The sequence below is a fragment of the Perognathus longimembris genome, chromosome 9 (genome assembly GCF_023159225.1).
Source record: "Perognathus longimembris pacificus isolate PPM17 chromosome 9, ASM2315922v1, whole genome shotgun sequence".
Classification (NCBI taxonomy): Eukaryota; Metazoa; Chordata; class Mammalia; order Rodentia; family Heteromyidae; genus Perognathus; species Perognathus longimembris.
In genome coordinates, this window is record NC_063169.1 from 33,918,750 (window position 1) to 33,945,402 (window position 26,653).

The following is a 26,653-nucleotide window of genomic DNA, read 5'->3' on the forward strand; positions in this document are numbered from 1 at the left end:
CTTGCTTTCAATCTTTCTAGAACCCTGTGGGCAAGTCCCTCAAAAGTTCCTGAAGTCCTGGTATTCATATTCATACAGTTTGTTTTCACAACTTTTATTCCGGCTGGAAAGCCAAAGAAAAACCCGTCGCCAAGGCAACAGAAGGCGAATTCACCGGAAATGGACGCCGGCTCCCGTTGCTATGCACTCCCAGGAAGTTGCCTCGTGTATTTCCTGTCTCTGATTTCCGGTTCCGCCCGTTCCAACGCACGCGCCGTTCTAGTGGGTCCTCACACCGTGAGGGTGCGTTTCCCCGGTTTGGGTTGAAGTAGCCATGGATTCTTTGGATCGAGTTATGTAAGTCACCGTTGTGGGATGGGGACGGCGAGACAGTCTCCAGTGGCCACTGCCACCCTCTCTTCCTGGTTATCGCCTTTCTCTTTTTTTTTTTTTTTTTTTTTTTTTTAATTTTTTTTTATTATCAATTGAACATAAATTTTTTTTTTTTACAAGGTGCTGTGCAAAGAGGGTGTAGTTACATAGTAGGGCATTGTGTACATTTCTTGTGATATCTTACAACCTGTTTTCCCATCCCTTGTCTAGGTCAGGTAGACCCATATGCAGTATACAATGTATCAAGCACATATACAGTGTTCACAGACTTGGTCTCTACTGTCTCTCCATCTCCCTTTGTTAACAGTCATATATCAGGGAGATCATGCCCCTTTGTTTTCTGTGTTCTAATCGCCTTTCTCTTTGACACTGCTTGCTACTCGTGCCTGAGTCGATGCGGGTGGGTTCTCGAGCTCGTGCAGTCCGCTCAGGAAGATCCAGGACGGTCCGGGAGGGCCCGGAAGACCCGGCCGCGGTGGCGGAGGGACTGAAGCGCTGCCGCTTTCATGCTGGCGGGGAGCTGGAAACCTGCTTCCTCAAGTGTGATTGAGGGTATCGTGAGGGGAGAAGAGCACCAGCCTCTGAGTCTGATAGATATAGGTGTCAGCCCGGGAGGACCTACTTAACGCCTTGTGACTGGGCCATCAACCTCTCCAAAGATCAGTTGATCTTTGGTGTAACTGATCTTTGGTGGTGCCCACCTTTGAGCAGTGAGAGTTTGGTGAAAGCTTTTGTGAAGTTTTTGCCGCAGCATCTGTGAACGTATTCACTAGTTTGCTTTATTCCTTTCAACTTTGTACACTCAGGGATGTCTGTTTTAAGTTCCAAAAATATTTAATAAATATGCCTGCTTTTTTTTTGTTGTTTTTGCCAGTCCTAGAGCTTGAACTCAGGTAGTGTTCTACCACTTGAGCCACAGTGCCATTCTGGCTTTTTCTGTTTATGTGGTGCTGAGGAATTTCGAACCCAGGGCTTCATGCATGATAGCCAAGCACTCTACTGCAAAACCACATTTCCAGCCTTCGTGCTGTTTTTTTTTTGTTGTTGTTGTTTGTTTTTGTTTTGGCTATGATTTTCTGGCAGTTTTGGGATCACAAAGATGAGTTGCTTTTTACAGACAATTGATAAAAACGTGTCAAGTGCTGTTTGTATTCATTGCTCACTAATGAGATGTATCAAACCGTGTTACTCTAGAACATACAATATTACTGTGTAGACCAATTATATGTTTTATTTTTAAAAAAAAATTTAGCATCTGTTAGTTGTACAAGGGGGTTCATTATGCATCTAATGCAATATGATCAGACTGATCAACACCATCACTCTCTCTACATAGCTGTTAATTTGATTTTTTTTTTTTTGTGCCAGTCCTGGGGCTTGAACTCAGGGCCTGAGTGTTGTTCCTGAGCTTTTTTGCTCAAAGTTAGTACTCTACCACTTGAGCCACAGCTCCACTTTTAGCTTTTTGCTGGTTAATTGGAAATAAGAGTCTCACAGTCTTCCCTGCCCTGGGTGGCTTTGAACTGTGATCCTCAGATCTTAGGTTCCCGAGTAGCTATGATTGTAGGCATGAGCCATTGGCACCTGGCTCTTAATTTGATTTTTGTTGTTGTGTTGAACTTATCCATTTGCTTGCTAATTAGTTTCTCCACCACTTGAGTCAAACCTCCAGCCCCTTTTACATTATTTAATTTTTCAGGTAGCATCTCACTGTCTTGCTCAGACTGGCTTGGCACCGTAACCTACTTCTATCTCCTGTACAGCTAGGATTACAGGACACCACCATATGTGATTTCTTTGTTGTGCTATCTCACTAACTTTTTGCTTAGGCTAGCTTTGAGCCCCAATCCTGGGATTATAAATACAGATAAATAGCTGGGATTTTTTTTACATTGAATTTTTCTTTGCTTTTTTATTGTAAATGTGATGTACAGAGAGGTTATAGTTGAAAGGATATTTCCCGGCCATCCCAGAGGACTATGCGGAGATAATCACAGACAGGAGAAGAAGGTTCATAAGGAGGTTTATTAGTGGGGCCATAGTTCTCACGGGAGAGGGAGCTACATGGCATCTGCACCTTATCCAGGTGGCAAAATAGCTGGGATTATAGGTGTCAGCTACCACACCTGCCCTCCTTGATTTGATTTAATAAATGATATGTATCTTGATCAGCCAGTAGATGAGTAATTGCTTTGTATGTAACTTTTTTTTTTTTTTTTTTTGGCTAGTCCCGGGCCTTGGACTCAGGGCCTGAGCACTGTCCCTGGCTTCTTTTTGCTCAAGGCTAGCACTCTGCCACTTGAGCCACAGCGCCACTTCTGGCCATTTTCTGTATATGTGGTGCTGGGGAATCGAACCCAGGGCCTCATGTATATAAAGCAGGCACTCTTGCCACTAGGCCATATCCCCAGCCCCTGTATGTAACATTTTTATCTGGAGAATTTTTAAATTCCACATAGGAAGCTAAAGTAGATAGATGTACATTCTGTTTTTCTTCTCTAAGTGTTCATAAGACGGGAAGAAGAAAGGTTAAGATAGAAGGAATTCTGTGAATAGATGGCTGAAAACTTTGAAAAGCATGATGCTCACCTGCTCCTTTTCGACACAGAAATATATAGTAACATGCTACTCCATTCCTGTCACATCAGAAAATCAGAATAATTAATTTGTTGTCCATTCATGTTATACAGGGTGATTAGTCTACATCAGTTTTTAAATCTACCTCATTGTGATGGTTGACATATATTATTAGCTATATGATTGTGGGCACATTATTTCTCTAGCTTTTATTTGCCTAATACTTAATTGTACCTTACTAATTATTTTATTGACGTGTTAACCAATGCCAGGTGTAATCCTAGCTAGTCATTTGGCTGAGATCTGAGGATCACAGTTCAAAGCTAGCCTGGGTAGAAAAGTACACAAGATTCTTATTTCCAATTGACTAGCAGAAAGATAGAAGTGGAGCTGTGGGTTAAGTGGTAGAGCACCAGCCTGAGCAAGAAAGTCAAGTAAAGCCAGGTGCTGGTGGCTCACACCTGTAGTCCTAGCTACTCAGGAGGCTGAGATCTGAAGATCGCAGTTCAAAGCCAACCCCAACAGGAAAGTTCATGAAACTCTTTATTCCAATTAAGCATCAAAAAGCTTCGAAGTGGAGCTGTGACTCAAGTGGTAGAGCTCTAGCCTTGAACAAAGAAGCTTAGGGATGTCATCCAGGCCCTGAATTGAAGTCCCAAGACTGGCAAAAAAAAAAAAAAAAAAAAAAAAAAAAAGGAAAAATACCACTATTGATTTGGATTATTTTAAAAAGTAGAGGAAAAATCAGTAATTGAACAATGCTGGGAATATTAAAATATATGTTTTCTTAAGAAGCTAAAAGTTACTAAGACACGTATTTAACAGTAATAATGGAGTACCTTCTATTATCTCCCTAATAAGTGAGAGGTTCTTTTTTTTTTTTTTTTATGCCAGTAGTGGAGCTTGAACTTAGGATCTGTGTGGTGTTCTTTACCTTTTTTTTTTGCTGAAGACTAGTGCTCTCTTCCACTTGAGCCTTAGCTCCACCTCTGGAGCTAAGCTAACCACTTTTGTGGTTGATTGTAGATAAGACTTTCTTGGACTTTCCTGTCCAGGATAGCTTTGAATCTCTATCCTCAGAGCTCAGCCTCTTGAGTAGCTAGGATTACAGGTGTTCAGCCACTGAAGCTTGGCTGAGAGTTTTTTAATGGTGGAATCTTAATACATATATAAATAACAAATGTATAAAGGTAATGTCTGTTGATTTTTAAGAATTTAGTCATTTGTACTATGAGGAAAGGTTACAAATTATGCTTCTCCAAACAGAAAACCCAAAACAAAAAGGGCCAAGCGATTCCTTGAGAAGAGAGAACCCAAGCTGAGTGAAAATATTAAAAATGCCATGCTGATTAAAGGGGGAAATGCTAATGCCATAGTGACACAAGTTCTCAAAGATGTGGTATGTATGACTACTTTTTACCAGGGAGTCCAGGCCTGCCTTTTATATGCTCAATTTTGAAGTGGTATTGAAATCATTTTAGAAACTATGGGCATGCTAAGTTGGGCTAAGTGAAGTAAGTTTGCCTTGTCTTTGTTTCTGATTTGCTTTTTTTTTTTTTGCCAGTCCTAGGGCTTGAACTCAAGGCCTAAGCACTGTCCCTGGCTTCTTTTTGCTCAAGGCTCTAACACTTTGCTCTAACACTTGAGCCACAGCGCCACTTCTGGCTTTTTTCTATATATGTGGCGCTGAGGAATTGAAACCAGGGCTTCATGTATAAGAAGCGAGCACTTTACCACGAGGCCATATTCTCAGCTCCTTGCCTTGTCTTAAGATTTACTACTCTTAGAGAAAAGCTGACAGCTGCATTGGAGGTTATATATGTCTTGGCAGAGCATTGACTACTGATTTTCTTTTTTTCTGCAGTTAATGGGTCCTGGGCTAGTGCTATACCACTTTGACCCACAGCACCACTTCCTGTTTTCTGCTTAGTTGAAGTTAAGAGTCTCACAGACTTTCCTGCCCAGGTTGGCTTGGAACTGTGAGTTCCTCGGATCTCAGACTCTTTTTTTTTTGACCAGTCCTGGGCCTTGGACTCAGGGCCTGAGCACTGTCCCTGGCTTCTTCCCGGCTCAAGGCTAGCACTCTGCCACTTGAGCCACAGCGCCGCTTCTGGCCGTTTTCTGTATATGTGGTGCTGGGGAATCGAACCTAGGGCCTCGAACCTAGGGCCTCGTGTATCCGAGGCAGGCACTCTTGCCACTAGGCTATATCCCCAGCCCGGATCTCAGGAATCGTTAGGATTGCAGGTGAAGCCACTGGCGCCTGGCTCTGCTTTTCTTTAAACAACTAGTTTCTGTAGTACATTTAAAACTGACTTTAATTACTAGAGTTAAGCTTACATTTTCAGAAACATTTAATATGTAACGTGAGATAAATGCAGATCACTGTGTATTTATTCATTTGGCACCACTGGTAGTGTCCTACATTCAGTATCTTCTTGCTGTGTAGCCCAGGCAGACTTCAAACTCAGGATCCTCCCGCTTCAGCTTCCTAAGGGCCACCATACCTAGCCTGAATGTGTTTTCAAGCTTGACTAAACTCCATATGTTAATAAAACATAAATCAGTACAGATATCAGAATACCTACTGTGTAGTTATCCTTTCTGAAATGTTTGTCTAAATGTCATTGTGCTGGTAAGACCCAGTTCCTCTCCTTCCCATATCCTGTTAACACAGTGACCTCTATGTAAGCTCTAAGAGCAACAGAGCATAAGATTATTACAATAATTAACATTCATAATGACTCAAGTTGGCAAGAAAACATGGTAATATTCATTGTATTATACTAAGACAAGGCAGCATTTGGCTAAGAATCATCAAAAGTTTTGGTACTTGACATGATGGTACGTACCTGTAATCTAGCACTCAAGTAAAAGCTGGGTTGATTGAGAGTTCAAGGCTTTCCTGGGCTACATAGCAAGACCCTGTCTAAAACATGCCCAGGGATGTATTTGAGCATGCTCACATATAAACACACAGAGTAGGGAATCATTTAAGATGTGTAGACTATTGAAAGGACATAAAATCCTTTAATTAGGAATATACTAAGTTATAATATTGTTTATATTATAAGTTATTGTAAGTAATCAAAAGTCAGCCTTGTAGAAGACAGAACAAGATTTAGGAAACAGTAGTTTCAGGGTGAATGTTATAATGTGCTTTTTTTTTTTTTTTTTTTTTTTTTTTTGTCATTTTGGGGCTTGAACTCTGGGTCTGGGTACTGTCCCTGAACTCTTCAGCTCAAGGCTAGTGCTCTATCACTTGAGCTACATTGCCACTTCTGGTTTTCTGGTGGTTAATTGGAGATAAGCGTCTCACAGACTTTCTTGCCCTTTCCTGGACTCTTGCCCTTTCCTGTCTGGGCTGGCTGTGATCCTCAGATCTCAGCCCCCTGAGTAGCTAAGATTACAGGCATGAGCCACTGGTGCCTGGCTATGATGCTTTATTTTAATCTCCATTTTGTACAGTTTTTTTTTAATTAAAATTTATTTTTACAGTATGCACTGAAAAAACCATATGGCGTTCTATATAAAAAGTAAGTAATGATTTTTATTCTTAGTTTATCCTAAATTATTATGTTTTATGAAATATTGGAGGAAAAAATTACTTTTGGGGTGAGGGTGGGGGCAGTTCTGTGGCTTGAAAAGTACCTGGGCACTGTCCTGATCATTTTTTCTCAAGATGGTGCTCCATTGTTTGAGCCATAGTCCTCCTTCCATCATTTTAGTGGTTGAAAATAGAATCTCATGAACTTTCCTGCCTAGGCTGGCTTCAAACCTTGGTCCTCCCCTTGATCACCCCTTCTGTTGTTCTCTCTCATCTTTCTCCATCCCATCTGTTAGCTTTTATATCATGTTCAATGAAAATTACTGCATTTGCTTACTTTTCTCTCTCTGATCGAATATGTCCCCTCCCCCTTCTGTAATTGCCTTCGTCCAACATACTTTAATTGGACTTTTTTTTTCTTGGTCCTAGGGCTTGAACTCAGGGTCTAGGAGCTGTCCATGAGCCTCTTTGTGCTCAAGGCTAGTGTTCTATCACTGGGGCCATAGGCTGCCAGCATTTTTCTGAGTGATTATTAGAGATAGGAGTCTCAGACTTTTCTGCCCCAGGCTGGCTCCAAACTGTGATCCAAAGATCTCAGCCTCCAGAGTAGCTAGGATTCTAGGCTTGAGCCACCAGCACCTGGCTTTAATTGAAATTTTTTTTTTTTTGCCAGTCCTGGGCCTTGGACTCAGGGCCTGAGCACTGTCCCTGGCTTCTTTTTGCTCAAGGCTAGCACTTTGCCACTTGAGTCACAGCGCCACTTCTGGCCATTTTCTGTATATGTTGTGCTGGGGAATCGAACCCAGGGCTTCAAGTATACGAGGCAAGTGCTCTTGCCACTAGGCCATATCCCCAGCCCCTTTAATTGAAATTTTGAAGGAAGTTTATCCCTTCCATTTTTTCAGTGACTGTGATGTCAGTGTGGATTCTTTATATTCTTTAAGCTTATAATCCAATTCTGTCATTATGTATTTGATTGCTTAAATTCTTCTACCCTGTTAATGGTACAGTCATTTTCATACAGCAGACTTTAAAAATGAGAACATTTCTGGTTTGTCCTAAACCCTCCAGTATTTCCCATTTTTTTTTTTTTTTGTTGTTGTTGTTTGTTTTGTTTTTGCTGGTCCTGGGGCTTGAACTCAGGGCCTGGGCATTGTCCCTGAGCCTCTCTGTGCTCAAGGCTAGCACTCTACCACTGGAGCCACAGGACACTTCCTGCCTTTTCTGTTTATGTGGTACTGAGGAATTGTACTCAGGGCTTCATGTATGCTAGGCAAGCACTCTGCCACTAAGCCACATTCCCAGTCTCTGTTTTGTTTTGTTTTTCTTTTCATTTTTCTTTCTTGTATTTGGGCTTGATCGCAGGGCCTAGGTCCTGTCCCTGAGCTTTTTTGCTCAAGGCTAGCACTCTGCCACCCGAGCTTCGACTCTACTGAAGCATCTCACAGTCTTTCCTGGCTGGCTTTGAACTGTGATCCTTAGATCTCAGCTTCCTGAGTAGCTAGGATTATAGGTATGAGCCATGTTCTGGGTGTGCATTTCTTTCTTTTCTTTTTCTTTTTTCCAGTCCTGGGGCTTGAACTCAGGGCCTGAGCACTGTCCCTGGCTTCTTTTTGCTCAGGCCTAGCACGCTACTATTTGAGCCACAGCTCCACTTCTAGCCTTTTCTATATATGTGGTGCTGAGGAATCTAACCCAGGGCTTTATGTATAGGAGGCAAGCACTCGACCACTAGGCCATATTCCCAACCCTCTTTTCTTTTTAAAATATAATTTTATTGTTATTATAACAGAGGAGTTACCATTTCAGGTATTGAATACATTTCTTTTTTTGAACAATGTCACCCCATCCATCTCTTTACCCATTTTCCCTTCCCATTTCTGCCCTCAAGTTCACATAGGTCATTTTCCACTTAGGGTATACAGAATCATGATTGCATTTTCTATCCCTTCCCCCCTCCCTCTCTGCACTCACTTCCCACTCCTGTTGTCTGGGCATGCATTTCTTATCTTGTCCAGTAATGCCCTGTATTATCTGGTTGTCATACCTCAACACCATTTCCCCTTTGCTCATTAAGTTTCCCTGATAGTTGCCTTCTGCCTGTTGCCTGAGTAGTACAAGTGTGTTTCTATCTCAGAATCTTTGCACTTTTTTCTTTTTGCAGTGCTAGGCATATAACCAGGCCTTGTGCATGTTTGGCAACAGTCTACCACTGCATTATACCCTAGCCCCTCTTTGCATATGTGTTCCTTCTAAGAATATCATTAACCTCAGAACTTTTCTATAGCTACTTGATTAATTTGGTCTTAGCTCAATCATTTTTCATTAACCAATTTTATTTTCACCATAATCATACTTTTTATACATTTATTTTCTCACTAGTATATAAGCTTCATAAAGCAAGTACCTTATTTGATGAAGCATCCCTAGCTCCTGAAATAGTGCCTGGCATGTAATAGGCACTAAGTAACTGTACCTATCAACTAATGTCTTTTCAGGAGTGTAAAAATCACCTTAATATAAACTTATCTTTTACTCAACATATTGCTTAATTAAACTTACCAAGATTATTAAAAGCAGAACCACTTATTTTAATATTTTCCTTTAAATTAAAAAAAATTTTTTTTTTTTTGGCCAGTCCTAGGCCATGAACTCAGGGCCTGAGCACTGTCCCTGGCTTCTTTTTTTGCTCAAGGCTAGCACTCTGCCACTTGAGCCACAGTGCCACTTCTGGCCATTTTCTATGTATGTGGTGCTGAGGAATCGAACCCAGGGCTTCATGTATACGAGGCAAGCACTCTTGCCACTAGGCCATATTCCCAGCCCCTTAAATTTAATTTTATTGTCAAGGTGATGTACAGAGGGTTTACAGTTACATATGTGAGGTAATGAATACATTTATTGTCAAATTTGTTATCCCTTAGGAAAAATATTACAAGACCATTTGAGGATCAGACATCACTGGTAAGTACTAGTCTTTCCTAATTTCTTTCTTTTTTGTACTGGTACTGGAACTTGAACACAGAGACTTATACTCTCCCTTAGCTTTTCACTCCAGGCTGGAATTCTACCATTTGAGCGGTACCTCCACTTCTGGCTTTTTGCTGGTTTATTGGAGATAAGAATCTCACAGACTTTTCTGCCCAGACTAGCTTCAAATCTTGATCCTCAGAACTTAGCCTCTTCAGTAGCTAGGATTACATTCGAGCTTCTAGCCCAGACCCTCAGTTGTATGTTTTAAATATTAGCAAACTTGAAAGAAAGCCTTTTTGAACTTTAACAATAAAACCATTTCTTCCAGTTAAGAGATAAGATTTCTTAAGGAGATTTTTGTTTGATTTTTATAGGAATTTTTTTCAAAGAAGTCAGATTGTTCTCTATTCATGTTTGGCTCCCATAATAAGAAGCGGCCAAATAATTTAGTAATAGGTAAGTACCATTTACTTTTCAGTGTTTTTATTCACAAAGTCAGCTCTGTGACTCAGATACCATATGGTGTTTAAGATTAAAAACTAACCAGTAAGCTCTAAAATAGTGTTCTTTTCACCTATGGCACTGAATAAAATTTGCTTTGGGGCATAGTTCAATAGTAAAGCAATTGCCTTTGGATTTTTTTTTTTTCAGGCAGAAAAGAGTTTATTAGGGGTGAGAGCAAACTGCCAGCTTGCATAAGATGGGGTGTGGGGAGACAAAGGGGAAGGAAGAAGAGAAAAAGAGAAAAGGGAGAACAAAAGAGAGAAGAGAAGAAAGAGAAAGAGAGAAGAAAGCGAAAGAGCTGGATTAAATTTTTTTTAATTTAATTTAATTTTTTTATTTTTATTTTTGGCCAGTCCTGGGGCTTGGTCTCAGGGCCTGAGCACTGTCCCTGGCTTCTTCTTGCTCAAGGCCAGCACTCTGCCACTTGAGCCACAGCGCCACTTCTGGCCATTTTCTGTATATGTGGTGCTGGGGAATCGAACCCAGGGCCTCATGTATACGAGGCAAGCACTCTTGCCACTAGGCCATATCCCCAGCCCCTTAATTTAAATTTTTTGTGGCCATGGGACTTGGACTCAGGGCACTGTCCCTAAGCTCTTTTTGCTCAAGGCTAATTAATGCTCTACCACTTTGAACCACAGTGCCACTTCCAGTTTTCTGATGGTTAATTGGAGATAAGAGTCTCACAGATTTACTTGCCTGAGCTGGCTTTGAACCACAATTCTCAGATCTCAGCCTCCTGAATAGCTAGGATTACAAGCATGAGCCACCAGTGTCCATCTTAGAATTGGGTTCGATTACCAATACTACTCCACAAAAAAAAAACAACCCAAAAAACAAACAAAAAACTCTCTTCCAGTTTCCATGTTGAGAAGGGGCATATAAGTATTATCCATCTAATATAGGACAGTATAGGACAAGAATGAATATGATAGAATTCCTGGGTTATTAATGCTCTTAGGCTGGTGCTTTTGCAGTCTCTTTGTGGAAACAGTTCTGGTTTAAAAAGAAGTGTGGCCTTTCTTACACTTATCATCTTCCCTTATGTAATTGTGATACAACTTGGTAACTTTATACCTTCATTGGTTGTCCGTGACCTAATTACCATGGTTTCCTGGAAGTATGCAGTGAAAACCAGAGCTGAAAACTCAGCGCAGTCATATCGTGTCAGCAGGCACAAGAAACTAAGTTTAAAGATCAGTACCTAAAAAAAAAAAGAAATGTTCCCAGTTATTTTCTACCCTCTGCCTCTTCCCTCATGTAGGGTTTTGCCCTATAGCCAGAATAGCCTCCTGTCTTCATGTTCTGAGTGCTGGCATGTTCTGAGTGTTCCAGGCATGTGCTAGCATGCCGGACTTCTTATACTTACTTTAAAAAAAAATAATATAATGAACTTTTGCTAAAATTTTTGTAGAGCCCCTTCTGACCAATATCCTACCAACCTTCTGTAGGTCAGCTGAAAATTTAAAAAAGAGGGACCATGTGAGAGAGTCTAGAGAAAGAGGAGAGCAATTATTAGGCGGTTTGAGCCTGCAGGTAAATGGATACAATAGGTGGCTGTTTGGGAATGTACATGCTTAAGAGTACACTTTTCTTCTAGGTCGTATGTATGACTACCATGTGCTGGATATGATTGAATTAGGTGTTGAGAAGTTTGTGTCTCTAAAGGATATTAAGGTAAGACACTGAACATAAAAGTAGAACACAATTTGTAATGCTAATCTTGGCCAGTTATGACATTTTATTGTAGAGACTACTGATTTAAGAATCTTTTCATGTGTTCATGAGCATGTACATGCGCGTGTGTACATGCATGCATGCATGTGTGCTTGTTACTTGGATTTGACCTTAGTGCTCTTGCTCAGCTTTTTTATTTTGGTGTTGGTCCTGGGGCTTGAACTCAGGATTTGGGCACTGTTTGAGCTTTTTGTTTGAAGGTTAGTGCTTTACCACTTGAGCCATTCCTCCACTTCTGGCTTTTTGGTTGTCAATTGGAGATAAATGTCTCATAGACTTTTCCCAGGATTTATATGGGAATCCTCAGATCTCAGCTGCCCAAGTAGGTAGGACTATAGGTGTTGAGCCACCAGTACCTGACTCAAGAGTTTTTTCCTTATTTAAAAAAAAATTACTTATTGTTATTATAAAGGTGATGTACAGAGAGTTTACAGTTGCATAAGCCAGGTAAAGAGTACGTTTCTTTTAGGAAAAAGTTACCCCTTCCCTCACACTCTCCCAGTTTCAGCTCCCCCCCCCCCCCCCCCCGGGGAATTGGCACTATCCCTGAGCTTTTGTGCTCAAAACTAGTCTTCTTCTTGATCCACAGTTCCACTTCCAGCTATTTGTGTGTGTGTCTGATTAATTGGATATGAGATTCTTATGGACTTTGGTGCCTGAGCTAGCTTTGAACCACAATCCTCAGATCTCAGCCTCCTGAGTAGCTTGGATTGCAAGCATGAGCCACTGGTGTTTGGCAGTATGGTTTTTTTTGTGTTGTTGTTATTTACTAAGTATTCTTTTTCTTATTGTCAAAGTGATGTACAGAGAGGTTACAGTTTCATATGTTAGGCATTGGATACATTTCTTTTACTGTTTGTTACCTCCTCCCTCATTCCCCCTTTCCCCCTCCTCCTTTCTTGGAAGTATGTTTTAAAATATAATTTTATTGTTAAGATGTTCTACAGAGAGGTTACCATTTCATAAGTTAGGTAAGGAATATAATTGTTGTGGACAATGTCACCACTTCTTTGCTTTCCCCCAGTTTCTACCTTTAGTCCCTGACTGCAAGTTACTTAGTTCATTTCCACATATGAATACCATGGCTATATTTGTTTATCTTTCCTTTCTTCATTTCTATGCCCTCTCTCCCCCACTAAAAAGACAAAGAAACCTCCAAAACATTATTAGTTTTTTGATGATGTGTGTACACCTATATATTCACACTTGCATCCTAACGAAACCCTCCCTATATAACTAATGTCCACTAATTAAAAAAAAAAAAGTAAAATAAAAACAACTAACAAAAAACCAGACTAGGGCTGAGAATATGGCCTAGTGATAGAGTGCTGGTCTCACATACATGAAGCCCTAGGTTCCATTCCTCAGCACCACATATATAGAAAAGGCCAGAAGTGGTACTGTGGCTCAAGCGGTAGAGTGTTGGCCTGGAGCAAAAAGAAGCCAGGGACAGTGCTCAGGCCCTGAGTTCAAGTCCCAGGACTGGCCAAAAAAAATCCAACCCATACTAGAGGCATGGTTCCAGTTGATAAAGCACTGTCCCTTAGCTTTTACACTCAAAGCTAGCTACTCTACCACTTGGAGCCACAGGACTACTTGTGGTTCTCTGGTGGTAAATTGGAGATGAGAGTCTTACTGCCTTTCCTGCCCCCAGCAGGCTTTGAATCACAATTCTCAGATCTCAGCCTCCTTAGTAGGTAGAATTACAGATGTGAACCATTGGTGCCTGGCTTAGAAAACATTTTTGTATATTAATATTGACTATCTTAAAATCAGCATGTAATAGTTTAGCATTTGATAATCATCTATGTACAAGGTTGTTTTTTTTTCTTAATAATTTTGTAGAACAGTAAATGTCCTGAGGGAACAAAACCCTTGTTGGTGTTTGCTGGTGATGATTTTGATGTAACAGAAGACTATCGAAGACTAAAAAATCTTCTTATTGGTAAGTATTACCAAAAAACGATGGGTAAATATTAGTCTTCATCTGCAGGGTAACTTAGGTAGTCAATTTAAGACTCCTTTTTGGCTATTTTGCCACTTGAAATGTACAGCTAGCCCCCTCCCCCCCCCCCCCCCCCGCTTTTTAAAAATCTCTTCATTTCCTCCTATTCTTGTCTTTTTTTTTTTCAAGGTGTACAGAGGGGTTTGTCCTGTCCTTTTTTTTTTTTTTTTTGTGCCAGTCCTGGGGCTTGAACTCGGGGCCTGAGCACTGTCCCTAGCTTCTTTTTTGCTCAAGGCTAGCACTTGAGCCACAGTGCCACTTCTGGCTTTTTCTGTATATATGGTGCTGAGGAATCGAACCCAGGGCTTCATGTATACGAGGCAAGTACTCTTGCCATTAGGCCATATTCCCAGCCCCTGTCCTGTCTTTTGAGATAAAGATCTTGCCATGTATCCTACACTGACCTAGGACTCACTAAGTAGCCTAGACTGGCCTTTAACTTGAATTCCTCCAGCTCAGCCTCCCCAGTAATGGGGTTATAGGCCTGTACCATCTTTCTTGGCCCTGGTTTTCTCCCACCAGTAGCAGAAGACTGCTTATTTCCAAGAGTTATTGTTTCTGCCTATACTTTGGAATTAGGTGACTATTAGTTTTTTAATACTGTAGTAATGTTTACCTAGTGTTTTATACTTTACAAAATGCAAATACTCACCTGTCACTACTGGCATTGTTAGAAAATGGGTAAGTACAGTTTTGAGATTGTTACATGTCATCCACCTTTGCCACTTTCACTCCAAACCCCTCAACTTGGTATATAGGCCTTTTGTTCCTCCCTTTCTTTCCTTCTTATGTATTATGAACATTCTTGTCTTTTCTGGTGTTATTTATCTGGTTTCTGTCTGCTGTGCTTTTCAGTTGGTGTTTGAGGAAACCCTGTGTGACTTCCAACAGCTTTTACTTTATTTCCATCTTAATTCTAACTGTCAAGCATTTACTAAGTTCTTTGCATTGCAAGGAATTAATGTCATTTTTTTCCCATGCATTTTTTTTTTTTTTTTTTTTTTTTGGTGAGGGAACAGGTGTATAGTAGAGATGGGACCCAGGATCTTGTGTGTACTAAATAAAATAAACCCATGCTCCACCTCTGAGCTACATTGCCAGCCCCAACAGGTGACTTATCCTTAGTAAGCTGTGCTATTTCTTTTTTCTTTTTTCTTTTTGCCAGTCCTGGGGCTTGAATTCAGGGCCTGGGCTCTGTCCCTGAGCCTCTCTGTGCTCAAGGCTACCACTCTACTACTTGAGCCACAGCACCAATTCGAGCTTTTTCTGTTTACATGGTACTGAAGAATTGAACCCAGGACTTCATGCATGCTAGGCAAGCCCTTTACCACTAAGCTACATTCCCAGCCCTGTGCTATTTTGTAAGGATTGTATAATCTTATTGTTTTGTTTTCTTTTGTTTTGCCAGTTCTGGGGCTTGAACTCGGCCTGAGCACTGTCCCTGGCTTCTGTTTTTGCTCAAAGCTAGCACTCTACCACTTGGGCCACAGCACCAGTTCCGGCGTTTTCTATATATGTGGTGCTCAGGAATCGAACCCAGGGCTTCATGTATACTAGGCGAGCACTTTACCACTAGGCCATATTCCCAGACCCCGTAAATGACTTTTTTCAACCAGTATTTCAGCATTTTCAGTTACTTGACTCCATTGACCCTGATTTCTTCTTTATGTCTGCTATCTAATTATTATTGGTGAGGAAGATATTTAGACTTTATTTATTGAAACAGAGGGGCTAAGCGCTGGTACCTCATGTCTGCAATCTTAGCTCCTCACCTCAGAAGGTTGAGATCTGAGGATCACAATTTAAAGCCAGTCTAGGCAGGAAAGCCTGTGATACTCTTATCTCCAATTAACTACTAAAAAGCCAGAAATGAATGTGGCTCAAGTGGTAGGGTGCTAGCCTTGAGCACAGAAACTCAGGCATAGCATCCAGGCCCTCAAATCTGACAAGAAAACAAAATCCAAAACAGGGTTTAGTTTGCCTTCTTGGTTATTGTTATTGATTGGTTGATTGATTGAGACAGGGTCTTGCTAGGTAGCCCAGCTAGTTTTATAAATATACACTCCTGTCTCAGCCTGGAATTACATGACAGCAGACTTGGATTTCAGTAGCTTTTCTAAAGCCCCAACTTGTCATTATTTGTGTTTCCACTAGATGGCATGGATGCCATGTAATGTAGTGGTAAGGGAGGACTTGGAAACCTAGGAATTGGAAGACAGAAAGAAGATAGATGGGGAGAGGAATGAAATTGGTAAACTACAACAGCAAGTTAGGGTTTGTGTAGAAAAATAAAGACAACTGCTTCTTGGTTTATGTTATGTTTAAGTGCAATACACTACTGTCATTTAATATTGGGTGTACATTCTGAATAAATGCCTAATATGTGAGCATCAGAGTGTATGTAGACAAACTGAAATGGTTGTCACATCACTAGGTGATATAATCTACTGGGGCTGCTCATCTATGGATCATTGTTAATGAAATGTCCTTAGTGCATGACTACACTAAGGAGGGAAAGGAATGAATGAAGGGCTTTTTTTTCCCTGTAGTAAGTTTCTGTTTTGCTTTCCTAAATGTTACATAGTTTTGTAGTTTTGTGTAATAATGTGTGAAAACTGCTTTTGTTTCCCCCCTTTTTTTTTTGTGCTGGTTAAGAGTCTGGGTGATGTTGCTGAGCTTCTTTTGGTCAAGGCTAGTGCTCTATCACTTGAGCCATAGCACCTAGATTATTGGAGATAAGAGTCTCACAGACTTTTACTGCCCAGGCTGGCTTCAAACTGCATTCCTCAGCTTCCAGACTCCTGAGTAGCTAGGATTACAGGCATGAGCTACTAGCAATTTTTTTCTTTTTTTGGCTGGTCTTGGACTCAGTGCCTGAGCACTGTCCCTGGCTTCTTTTTGCTCAAGGCTAGTACTCTACCACTTGAGCCACAGGGCTACTTCTGGCCTTTTTGTATATACATGGTGCTGAGGAGTCAAGCCCAGGGCTTCATGTATACGAGGCAAGCACTCTTGCCACTAGGCTATATTCCCAGTCCCCCCACCCTTTTTTTTAAAATATGGTGTTGAGGCCAAATGTTGGACCTTACACATGCTAGCTAGCTAAGTACATTGCCACTGAATTACATCTTCAGCCCTGGTACTACTTGCATTTTTTTTTTCTTGAGAGAAAACCAATAAATACTTGTTCTCAGAATCTTTCCTAATTTTTGTGGGTACAATTTTAATGTGAATTCTTCTAGTTATAAAGATTATTACATGTTTTATTGAGGCTTATATTTTTACCTACCTAGATTACATTTTGGCATTGCCTTTATTGAGATTAGTGTCCTAGCTGTACCAGTTTTTGCTGGTCCTGGGGCTTGAACTCAGGGCCTGGATTTCTGAAAATCTTTGTTGTTGTTTACTCAAGGATGGTGCTCTACTACTTGAGCCATAGCTCCAGTTTCTGCTTTTTTGGTAGTTAATTGGAGATTAGAGTTTCATAGACTTTTTTGCTCAGGCTGCTTTTGAACCATGGTCCTCAGATCTCAGCTCCTAAGTAGCTAGGTGTGAGCCACTACCCGGCTTGTAGAACGAATTTTATGCTCTGCTGGGCAAGGTGTGCATGCCTGTAATCCCAGTGGCATGAGGATCAGCAATATGAGGATCATGACTTTCAGGCCACCCTAATTATATAATAAGACTGTATCTCAATAAAGCAAGAATGGTAGCTGGGTACTGGTGGTTCACGCCTGTAATCCTAACTACTCAGGAGGCTGAGATCTGAGGATTGTGCATCAAAGCCAGCTCAGGCAGGAAAGTCCATGAGACTCATCTCCAATTAGCCATCAGAAAATGAGAAGTGGACTTGTGGCTTAAAATGGTAGAGCACGGGCTGGGGATATGGCCTAGTGGCAAGAGTGCCTGCCTCATATACATGAGGCCCTGGGTTCGATTCCCCAGCACCACATATACAGAAAATGGCCAGAAGTGGCGCTGTGGCTCAAGTGGCAGAGTGCTAGCCTTGAGCAAAAAGAAGCCAGGGACAGTGCTCAGGCCCTGAGTCCAAGGCCCAGGACTGGCCAAACAAACAAACAAAAAAAAAACAAAATGGTAGAGCACTAGCCTTGAGTGAAAGATCTCAGGAAGAGTGCCTAGGTCCTGAGTTAGAGCCTCAGGACCAACCAAAAACAACAACAAAAAATGAGATGTAGCACAGTGGTAGAGTAATTGTTTAGCATGCATAAGACCTGGCAACACAGACATACAAATTGTGCCTTGATTTATACATTTTGTGTGTGTGTGTGTGTTGGGCCTGGGCTTAAACTCAGGTTCTGAGCATTGTGTTTGAGCTTCTATTGGCTCAAGGCTAGCACTACCATTTAAGCCACAGTTCATTTCCAGCTTTTTTGGTAGTTTCTTGGAGATAAGAGTCTCGTGGACTTTCCTGCCCACGCTTAGGCTTACTTCAAACCTGATCCTCTGATCTCAGCCTCCTGAGTAGCTAGTATTATAAGTGTGAATCACTGGCTTTATTTATACTTTTTAGAAAGATTTGCATCAGAATTTACTGATCCCAGCCAAAACAAATCTTATGGTAAATATGATACTTCTATGTTGCGTGTTGACACAGGGAGAACTTGAAAACTGAAAAATGAACATGTTTCAGTGAACTAAACACAGAAATAATCATGAGATAGAGTGACAAAGAGACCTTTGTACCTTATTCAGGGACTATTTTTTGTGCTACCCATTTTACCATTGCCAGGTAAGCAGTAGCTCCAAATAAGAACATTTAGAATGAGGCTTTTTGTAACTGAATTTTGAAAGCATGCTTGTTCTTTTCTGTATTTTTAAAAGATTTTTTCAGAGGCCCCACAGTATCAAATATCCGCCTGGCTGGATTGGAGTATGTTCTGCACTTCACTGCACTGAATGGGAAGGTTTACTTCCGAAGTTATAAGTAAGTGTATTTCTTAGCATGTTTCTTTTAATCTTCAGGGTTCTGTCATTTTACTTGTTTCATAGAGATCAATACTAAAATGGGCTTCTGCACAAAGGCTTGGAAAATTTGCAGACTAGTTGTAGCAGCAGCTCTGTGCTGATCCTTGACCTGTCATTCCACTGTTAATTTCTGCCTCTAAAATTACTTTTCCAGGATGACAACATCCAATAGTGCTGTACTTTGTGTGAGCCTAACTCAGTAATGCCCTCTGTAGCTTTGCTTTTTAAAATTTATGGATTCATCTATTAAATAAATTCAATAAACAGGTAAAGAATGATAGAAAAAAGTCAGAAATAAACATAATAAAGATTTTTTAATTTATTTTTTTGCTAGTCCTGGGGCTTGAACTCAGGGCCTGGGCACTGTCCCTGGGCTTTTGCTCAAGGCTAGAACTCTATTATTTGAGCCACAGTGCTACTTCTGGCTTTTTTTGTTTGTTTATGTGGTATGGGGAATTGAACCCAGCCCCTCTTTTGATTTTTTTAAAGAGTATATTCTTATTAGTTAAGAATAAAATGTTATTTTTCCAAAATATAGAGCTGGATTTCAACAAAACAACTTAATAAAACCAGGCACAGTGTTTATTAATAAGTCACAACTCACCTAGAGTAGTTAATATAAAGCTACAATTTTTTGATGTCTGGAGGGAAGGAAGTACTCAAAGTAGTAGTTTATTCTTTTTAGAGAATTTACCATTATTAGGCAATATTAAAACTTGATGCTACAAACTATATCTTATCCAGAAAAGAAAGCCTTATTCTTGAATTATATTGCTCAATTACATGTATTTTACTGTTAGGTTTTACTTGTATACCTAAAAAGATAGCCATAATTCAAAAGATTTCAAATGCAGAAATTAAGAAGTCAGATCATAGTCATTTGACCAAAGTAAAAATAAAATATATTTCCAGCATCTTCTGTCAATAACTTGTAGTCGTAAGCTTTATGAATACATTTTTTGTATTAAAAAAAAACTGTAATAGTACTAGGAATTGTTCTTAGGGCCTTGCACACTTGTTAAGCCAGCTTTGTACCACTTGAGCCACTCTAGTCCCCCCTCTAGCGAAATTGAGTGTTCAGTTCTCAACTGGATTTAGAACACCTGGCCATAAGTCAAGACAAAGCAAATCTTAAAATTCTAAATTTGAAAAATAAAGTGTAGATGGAGTAGTAAGCCAGGCACTGGTGGCTCACACCTTTAATCCTAGCTACTCAGGAGGCTGAGATCTCAGGATCATGGTTCAAAGTCAGCCAGGGCAGGGAAGTCCATGAGACTCTTATCTCTGGTTAGCTACCAGAAGACCCTAAGTGGAGCTCAAAAGTGGTAGAGCATTAGCTTTGAGGAAAAGAAGTCAGGGTCAGCAGCCAGGCCTTGAGTTCAAGCCCTATGACTGACAAAAATAAATGAATATAAATAATAAATATAAAAGGAGTAGTAGTTCGCCCTCTCTGTTCAGCCTCAGCCTTCTGCTTTATTGTCAGCACAATAAAAATCCAAATAGGCAGATTGTATTTTTATTAGAATTTAATGATATGCTATATATAATATGCCTTTTAAGGTAAGTGATCCTTTAAGCATAATGTTTAATTTTTTTTCCTTTATAATGAAATAGGTGGCTGACTAAGTTCATTTAGCATCCACATTAAGCTAAATCTTCACCTTTGTGTCAATAACGTGTCTTGGTCTCAACTCTATTGAGTTAGAGATACTTAGTTCTTTTCATCATATAAGTTTTTCATCATAGAAGTTAAAAGTAGCTCACACATGTATTCCTGGATACTCAGGAGGCTGAGATCTAAGGATTGGAATTCAAAGCCAGCATGGGTGGGAAAGTCCTTGAGACTCTTACCGCCAGTTAACCAACAAAAAGCCAAAATTAGAGCTGTCGCTCAAGTTGTAGAGCACCATCCTTGAGTGAAAAAGCTCAGGGACAGCACTTAGGCTCTGAGTTCAAACACTGGTACCTGTGCACACTTGTGTGTGTGTGTATGTGCACACATGCATGTGTAATAATAGGAGTTAGACATGTAGTTCAGTAGAGTTCTTACATAGTATGCACAAAGCCCTGGGTGCAATTGCTGGCATCACACACAAACTAAGATGATAATAATAAAGCAACATGTAATAAAATACAATGATTACAAGAGATAATTAGGAGTTTGTATAATTTTTACATAGCTCAAATTTAAAGCCTCTTGAACTTTTGATGGGTTTGTCATGCTAAGGTTTTTAAAAGACTTCAGTTTACTGAGATCTTTAAATGTCTGTGCTATAGGGAAATGTTGATTTTGGATGGATTAATTTCTAAAGTTACAGAGATTAATTTTTTCTTCTTGTACACACACACACACTCACTGTAATCTACCTACCTACCTACCCATCCATCCATCCATCCATCCATCCATCCATCCATCATCCATCCTTGGGTGTAGGGCTTGAACTCGGCCTGGGCACTGTCCCTGAACTCTTGTTTTGCTCAAGGCTAGTGCTGTACTGCCTTGAGCCACAGAGCCGCTCCAGTTTTCTGGTAGTTAATTGGAGATAAGAGTCTCATGGGCATACTTGCCCTGGCTGGCTTTGAACTGCAATCCTCAGTTCTCAACTTGCCAAATAGCTAGTATTTCAGGTATAGCTACCAATGCTGGGCTGTAAACTTACTATTTTAAAGATATCATCATCATATCATTATCTTGGTATAGGAGATAGAGTTCAAGGCCTGGGCCATGCTAAGCATGCCCTCTACCATTGAACTACATTCCCAGCTAGCCAAAAAATTTTTGTTGTTGTTGATTGTGGTGCTTGAACTCTGGGCCTGGGTGCCGTCCCTGAGCTCTTCAGCTCAAGGCTAGCACTCTGCCACTTGAGCCACAGCGCCACTTCCAGTTTTCTGGTGGTTAACTAGAGGGAGATAAGAGTCTCACAGACTTTCCTGCCTGGCCTGGCTTGGAATCAGGATCCTCAGATCTCAGCCTCCTGATTAGTTAGGATTATAGGTCTGAGCCACTGGTGCCTGGCCGGGGGAGAACTTTTTAATGATTTATGGCATCATTTCTGTTTTCCTGTTTCATAAAGGCTGTTGTTGAAGAAATCTGGCTGCAGAACACCACGGATTGAATTGGAGGAGATGGGGCCGTCATTGGATCTGGTTCTGAGGAGGACACACCTGGCCTCAGATGATCTTTATAAACTGTCTATGAAAATCCCCAAAGCTCTCAAGGTATGTGACCTTCAGTGAGTACTCTACTTCAAGTAGTTTGTGTGCTTCAGGCTCCTTCGCAGAAAGGATTTGAGGCGTGTTCTATTAAAGGTTGTACATGACAAGACCAATAACAAATAAATTAGAATCAGCCAGTACCTGGGAATTTTTACAGTAAGTTTGAGTCAGAGCTTTTTAGTAACCAGGACTATCATTTCAGCAAAAATAAGAATGATTTGGGGCATTGTGAAGACAGAGTTTAGAGCTTTGGATGTATAACCCATACATAATATGTTTGGCTTTTCAGTGGTGTTATAAAACTGCAATGTTAACTATGGAAGGTGGAATGATAGCTGAACATAGCAGATTTCTTGATGCATGGCAGCAATTAGTATAGTGGGCTCACAATGCAATCTCACATTTACCTGGGGATTGTTGGTAGTACAGAATATTAGGCCTACTAGATCTTGTTGAGAACTCTTAGGTGATATGAATGTGTACATGTGTTTGAGAAGAAAGTCATGTAGGTCTGTACTCTGTCACTGAGGTTTCCTCACAAATGAGAATTGTTATTGTGATAGTTGATTTTTTTTAAACTGAGTTTATGATAGTAGAAATCCATTAATATTTTTATATGTATTCACACACACATTTTCTCCCTTGTTTTATAGCCAAAGAAGAGAAAAAATATCTCTCAAGATACTTTTGGTACAACTTATGGAAAGATTCACATGCAGAAACAGGACCTAGGCAAACTGCAAACCAGGAAAATGAAGGGATTGAAGAAGCGACCTGCAGAAAAGATAACAGAAGACCAGGAGATAAACCCCAAGAGAATTAAAAAAAAATGAATAGAACTTGGCCAAAAGTCCAGTCTTATTGTGTATTTACTTAAGAGATCTGTCATGCTCAGTCCATTCCGTTTCTTAAATGTTTGGTTTTTTTTTTGTCTGTTGTGGGGCTTAAACTCTGGGTCTGGGTGTTGTCCCTGAGTTCTCCAGCCTAAGTGCTCTACCACTGGAGCCACAGCGCCACTTCCAGTTTTCTGGTGGTTAATTGGAGGAGTCTCACAGACTTTCCTGCCCAGGCTGGCTTTGAACCTTGATCCTCAGATCTCAGCCTCCTGAGTAGCTAGGATTATAGGCATGAGCCACCAGTGCCCAGCTTGATTTTTGTATATTTTTTAACATAATTTGCTACATATTTTTGAGCTACTTTTATAATTTTTTAAAGAAATCATTAAGTACAAGAGATTACAGTTATGAGTATAGTGCATCTTGATCACCCCCTTCCATTATTTGCTACATATTTGAATATGAATAGTAATATAACGATACTTTGCTTAAAGTAAGCCTTTTCTTTGTGCTGTTAGATTTGGTTATGCTATTTTCTGTCTGATGTGGTATCTTCATTTTCCCAAGACACTTCTCAGTGGGTGGGTGGGTGAGTTAGTATGTGGGTGAATGAGTGAGTGAGGTGGAACTGAGGCAGAAGTATCACAAGTTCCAGACTAGCTTGAGCTGCATTGTGACATTCTGCCAAAAAAACCCCAAAAAGACAATAAATGGGCTTTGTTTTGTGGTGATGTGATACAGCCTTGTGCTTGAACTCAGAGCCTGAGTTGTCCCTGTCCTTTTGTGTTCAAGGCTAGCCTCTACTACTTAAGCCACACCTCCACTACCATCTGTTTTGGTTTTTAATTGGAGATAAGAATGTTGTGAAAGTTTATGACAAAGCCTGCTTGGGCTGGCTTTGAATCTCAACCCTCAGATCTCAGCCTCCTGAGTAGGTAGGATTATAGGTATCAATTAACCACTGGTACCTAGCTATATTGACATTCTGTACAGCAGATTACATATACCATGATGATCCTGTAAGATTGTACCACCTAATGAAGGCTTTTCTGTAAAGGACAGAGTTTTGCTATGCACTCAGGTTAGCCACCAGTTCTCCAGCCTTAGTTGTCTTAAGTCCCATGTGCCACTACTCCCAGAGTTCATAGCACTTGGTCGTTTCAGGTTTTGTAGCTGGAGGCGAAGCTCAGTGGTATAAGTAGGTTTTCCTTAAGCTAAAACATGAAGGGAAGTACTCATGAGAAAATGTGATAAGGTCCTAGTAAGTGAGCACATTTGCATAGTCAATTATACTCAGATTAAGAAATGATAATTGTCTCCTGACTCTGGGGTGAATGGTACACAGCAAATATGCTTTCTAGTAATAGGTAGAAGGGAAGCTTTGTGACATTAATCACATTTAGTGGGACTCAAATGCTAAAAGTGCTTTTTACAGTTATAAGGCCTTGACTTCAAACCCCAGTTTTGCCAGTAAGTATATAAAATAAAACATAGATTACTTGGAGTTCTTTTTTTTGTGTGCTGACATTGGTTGGTTCTGGAGTCTGAACTCAGTGCCTTATGCTGGCTATGCAGGTGCTCTATAGCTGAAACCATCTTTCCAGCCCTTTTCTTTTGCCAGTCCTGGGGCTTGAACTCAGGGCCTGAGCACTGTCCCTGGCTTCTTTTGCTCAAGGCTAGCACTCTGCCACTTGAGTACCACAGCACAACTTCTGGCCTTTTCTATATATATGGTGCTGAGGAATCGAGCCCAGGGCTTCATGTAAACAAGGCAAGTACTCTACCACTAGGTCATACTTGCAGCTTCCAGCCCTCTTTTACACTGATTATTTTACAGATACGACTTCATATTTTGCCCAGATTTATAGGTGGGACACAATCCACCTATTTTACACATGCACATGTTTCTTTCCCACCAGGTGTACTTTCTGAGAAACAAAGGAGATTGGTGCCTATCCCTGCTGTGTGCCTTCTTGCCTTTTGCATTCCTCAATGTCTGTCAGGGTGGAGGCCACCCCAGATAGAGGGGCCACTAGCAACTTGAGGAAGAATAGGAGTAGCAGCCACTAGATGGTCCTCAGAGGTGCTAGTCTTATGCCCAAGGAACTGGTTGTCTTGGCAATGCATTCCAGGAGGTTTATTAGTATTTTTATTTTTATTACCAACTCTTTCTTGGCTCAAGGCTAGCACTCTACCACTTTGAGCCACAGCACCACTTCTGTGATCCTCTGATCTCAGCCTCCTCAGTAGCTAGGGTTACAGGTGTGAGCCACCTAAGCCTGACTACCACTAGTTTTATAGGGGGTCGTTGGTACATTTCCAATCATATAATACATCCATGTCTTCAGCCCTTCTATCACTATCCTTTAACCCTCCCCCCCATTCCCTGATATTTTAAAAAAAATACTTCATTACTAAGATGTACAGAGGGGCTCTCATTTCATATGTCAGGTAGTACTTTGTTTTTGGACAATGTCACCCCTTCCTTTACTTTCCCCCAGCTACCCCTTCTCATCCCTGCCCACAATTTACATATAGGGTCTACTGAAAAGCATGATTACATTTGTTCACCCTTCCTCCATTTCTGTGTCCCCCTTTACTCCGCTAGAAGAAAAATAAAACCCAAAGCAAAAACACCACCACCATCAACAATAACAATGGCAGCAAAATCTATATTTCTATTTCCTGTAGTTTGTTTCAATAAAGAATATTTTAAATGTTCAAAGGAGTTACATGTTTGTGTTCCTCCCCTTAGGATATCTCCCTTAAGTCTGGCTGTTTTTGTGTGAATGCCTAGAGTCTTATATAAATTATCATGTCCAGTTATATTGTAGATCTAGCTTCCACATATCAGAGAAAATATGCTGGCATTTGTCTCTGAACTTGGCTTACCTCACTTGGCATGATTTATCTAGGTCCATCCATTTCCCTGCAAATGATATAATCTTATTCTTTTTAATGAATGTAAATTTCCATTGTATGTGTGTGTGCCACGTTTTATTGGTACACTCATTTGGGCATCTGGGCTGTTTCCATCACTTGGCTATTGTGAATAGTGCAGCAATGAACATGGATGTGCAAGTCCTTTACCATATCCTGACTTATAATGATCAGGGTAGATGCCCAAGTGTGGTATGATTGTGTCATAAGGAAGTTCTATGATTTTTTGAGTCACCTTCAAATGTCCTTCCTAAGTGGTTGTACTAGTTTACATTCCCACCAACAGTACAGTTCCTTTTCTCCCACATACCCACCAGCATCTGTTCAGATTCTTACAGATTCTTGATGGTGACCAATCTAACTGGGGTGAGATAGAATCTCAGACTTGTTTTGATTTGCATTTCTTTTTTTTTTTTTTTTTTTGCCAGTCCTGGGGCTTGAACTCAGGGCATGAGCACACTGTCCCTGGCTTCTTTTTGCTCAAGGCTAGCACTCTGCCACTTGAGCCATAGCACCACTTCTACCTTTTCTATATATGTGGTGCTGAGGAATTGAACCCAGGGCTTCATGTACATGAGGCAAGCACTCTTGCCACTAGGCCATATTCCCAGCCCTGATTTGCATTTCTTTATGGCCAGAGATGTTGCACATTTCCTCCTGTGCCTATTTGCCATTTTTCTGAGAAGTCTCAAGCTCCTTTTCTCATTTGTTGATTCATTTATTTGTTTGGAGATGTAATTGCTGGTGACATTTTTTCCCCAATCTGTTGTCTTTCTAGTTTAGTAAGTATGTCCTTTGCTGTACAGAAAATTTTTATTTTGATCTAATCCCATTTGTTATATTTATTTGCTTTACCCTTGGGACTCTTTTTTTTTTTCCCTACCTATGCTATAAGTTCTAATGTTTCGCCTTCTCCATCTTGTGGTAGTTCCATAATTTCTGGTATGACATTGAGGTCTT

General features: G+C 40.5%; 1 protein-coding gene across 2 annotated transcripts; it reads left to right on the top strand.

Annotated features, from left to right (window-relative positions):
* The first annotated feature begins 229 nt into the window (after positions 1–229).
* Positions 230–22,955, top strand: Rpf2 (ribosome production factor 2 homolog). 2 transcript variants are annotated; one of them, XM_048353913.1, is made up of 10 exons: positions 230–336; positions 4,216–4,348; positions 6,448–6,485; positions 9,421–9,460; positions 9,844–9,925; positions 11,574–11,650; positions 13,556–13,655; positions 18,558–18,660; positions 21,776–21,920; positions 22,571–22,955. In XM_048353913.1, the coding sequence occupies exons 1-10, from the start codon at positions 314–316 to the stop codon at positions 22,748–22,750; spliced, it is 921 nt and encodes a 306-aa protein (XP_048209870.1). In that variant the 5' UTR covers positions 230–313; the 3' UTR covers positions 22,751–22,955. The 2 variants fall into 2 exon arrangements, with proteins under 2 accessions (XP_048209870.1, XP_048209871.1); XM_048353914.1 differs by lacking the exon at positions 230–336 and adding an exon at positions 781–936.
* Positions 22,956–26,653: the final 3,698 nt, after the last annotated feature.

Excerpts from the sequence above, each read along its gene's own strand:
- Rpf2 (XM_048353913.1), top strand. The coding sequence starts at position 314 with ATGGATTCTTTGGATCGAGTTAT. Across the intron at positions 337-4,215 it reads GATTCTTTGGATCGAGTTAT|AAAACCCAAAACAAAAAGGG; the intron begins GTAAGTCACCGT and ends TTCTCCAAACAG. Across the intron at positions 21,921-22,570 it reads AAATCCCCAAAGCTCTCAAG|CCAAAGAAGAGAAAAAATAT; the intron begins GTATGTGACCTT and ends CTTGTTTTATAG.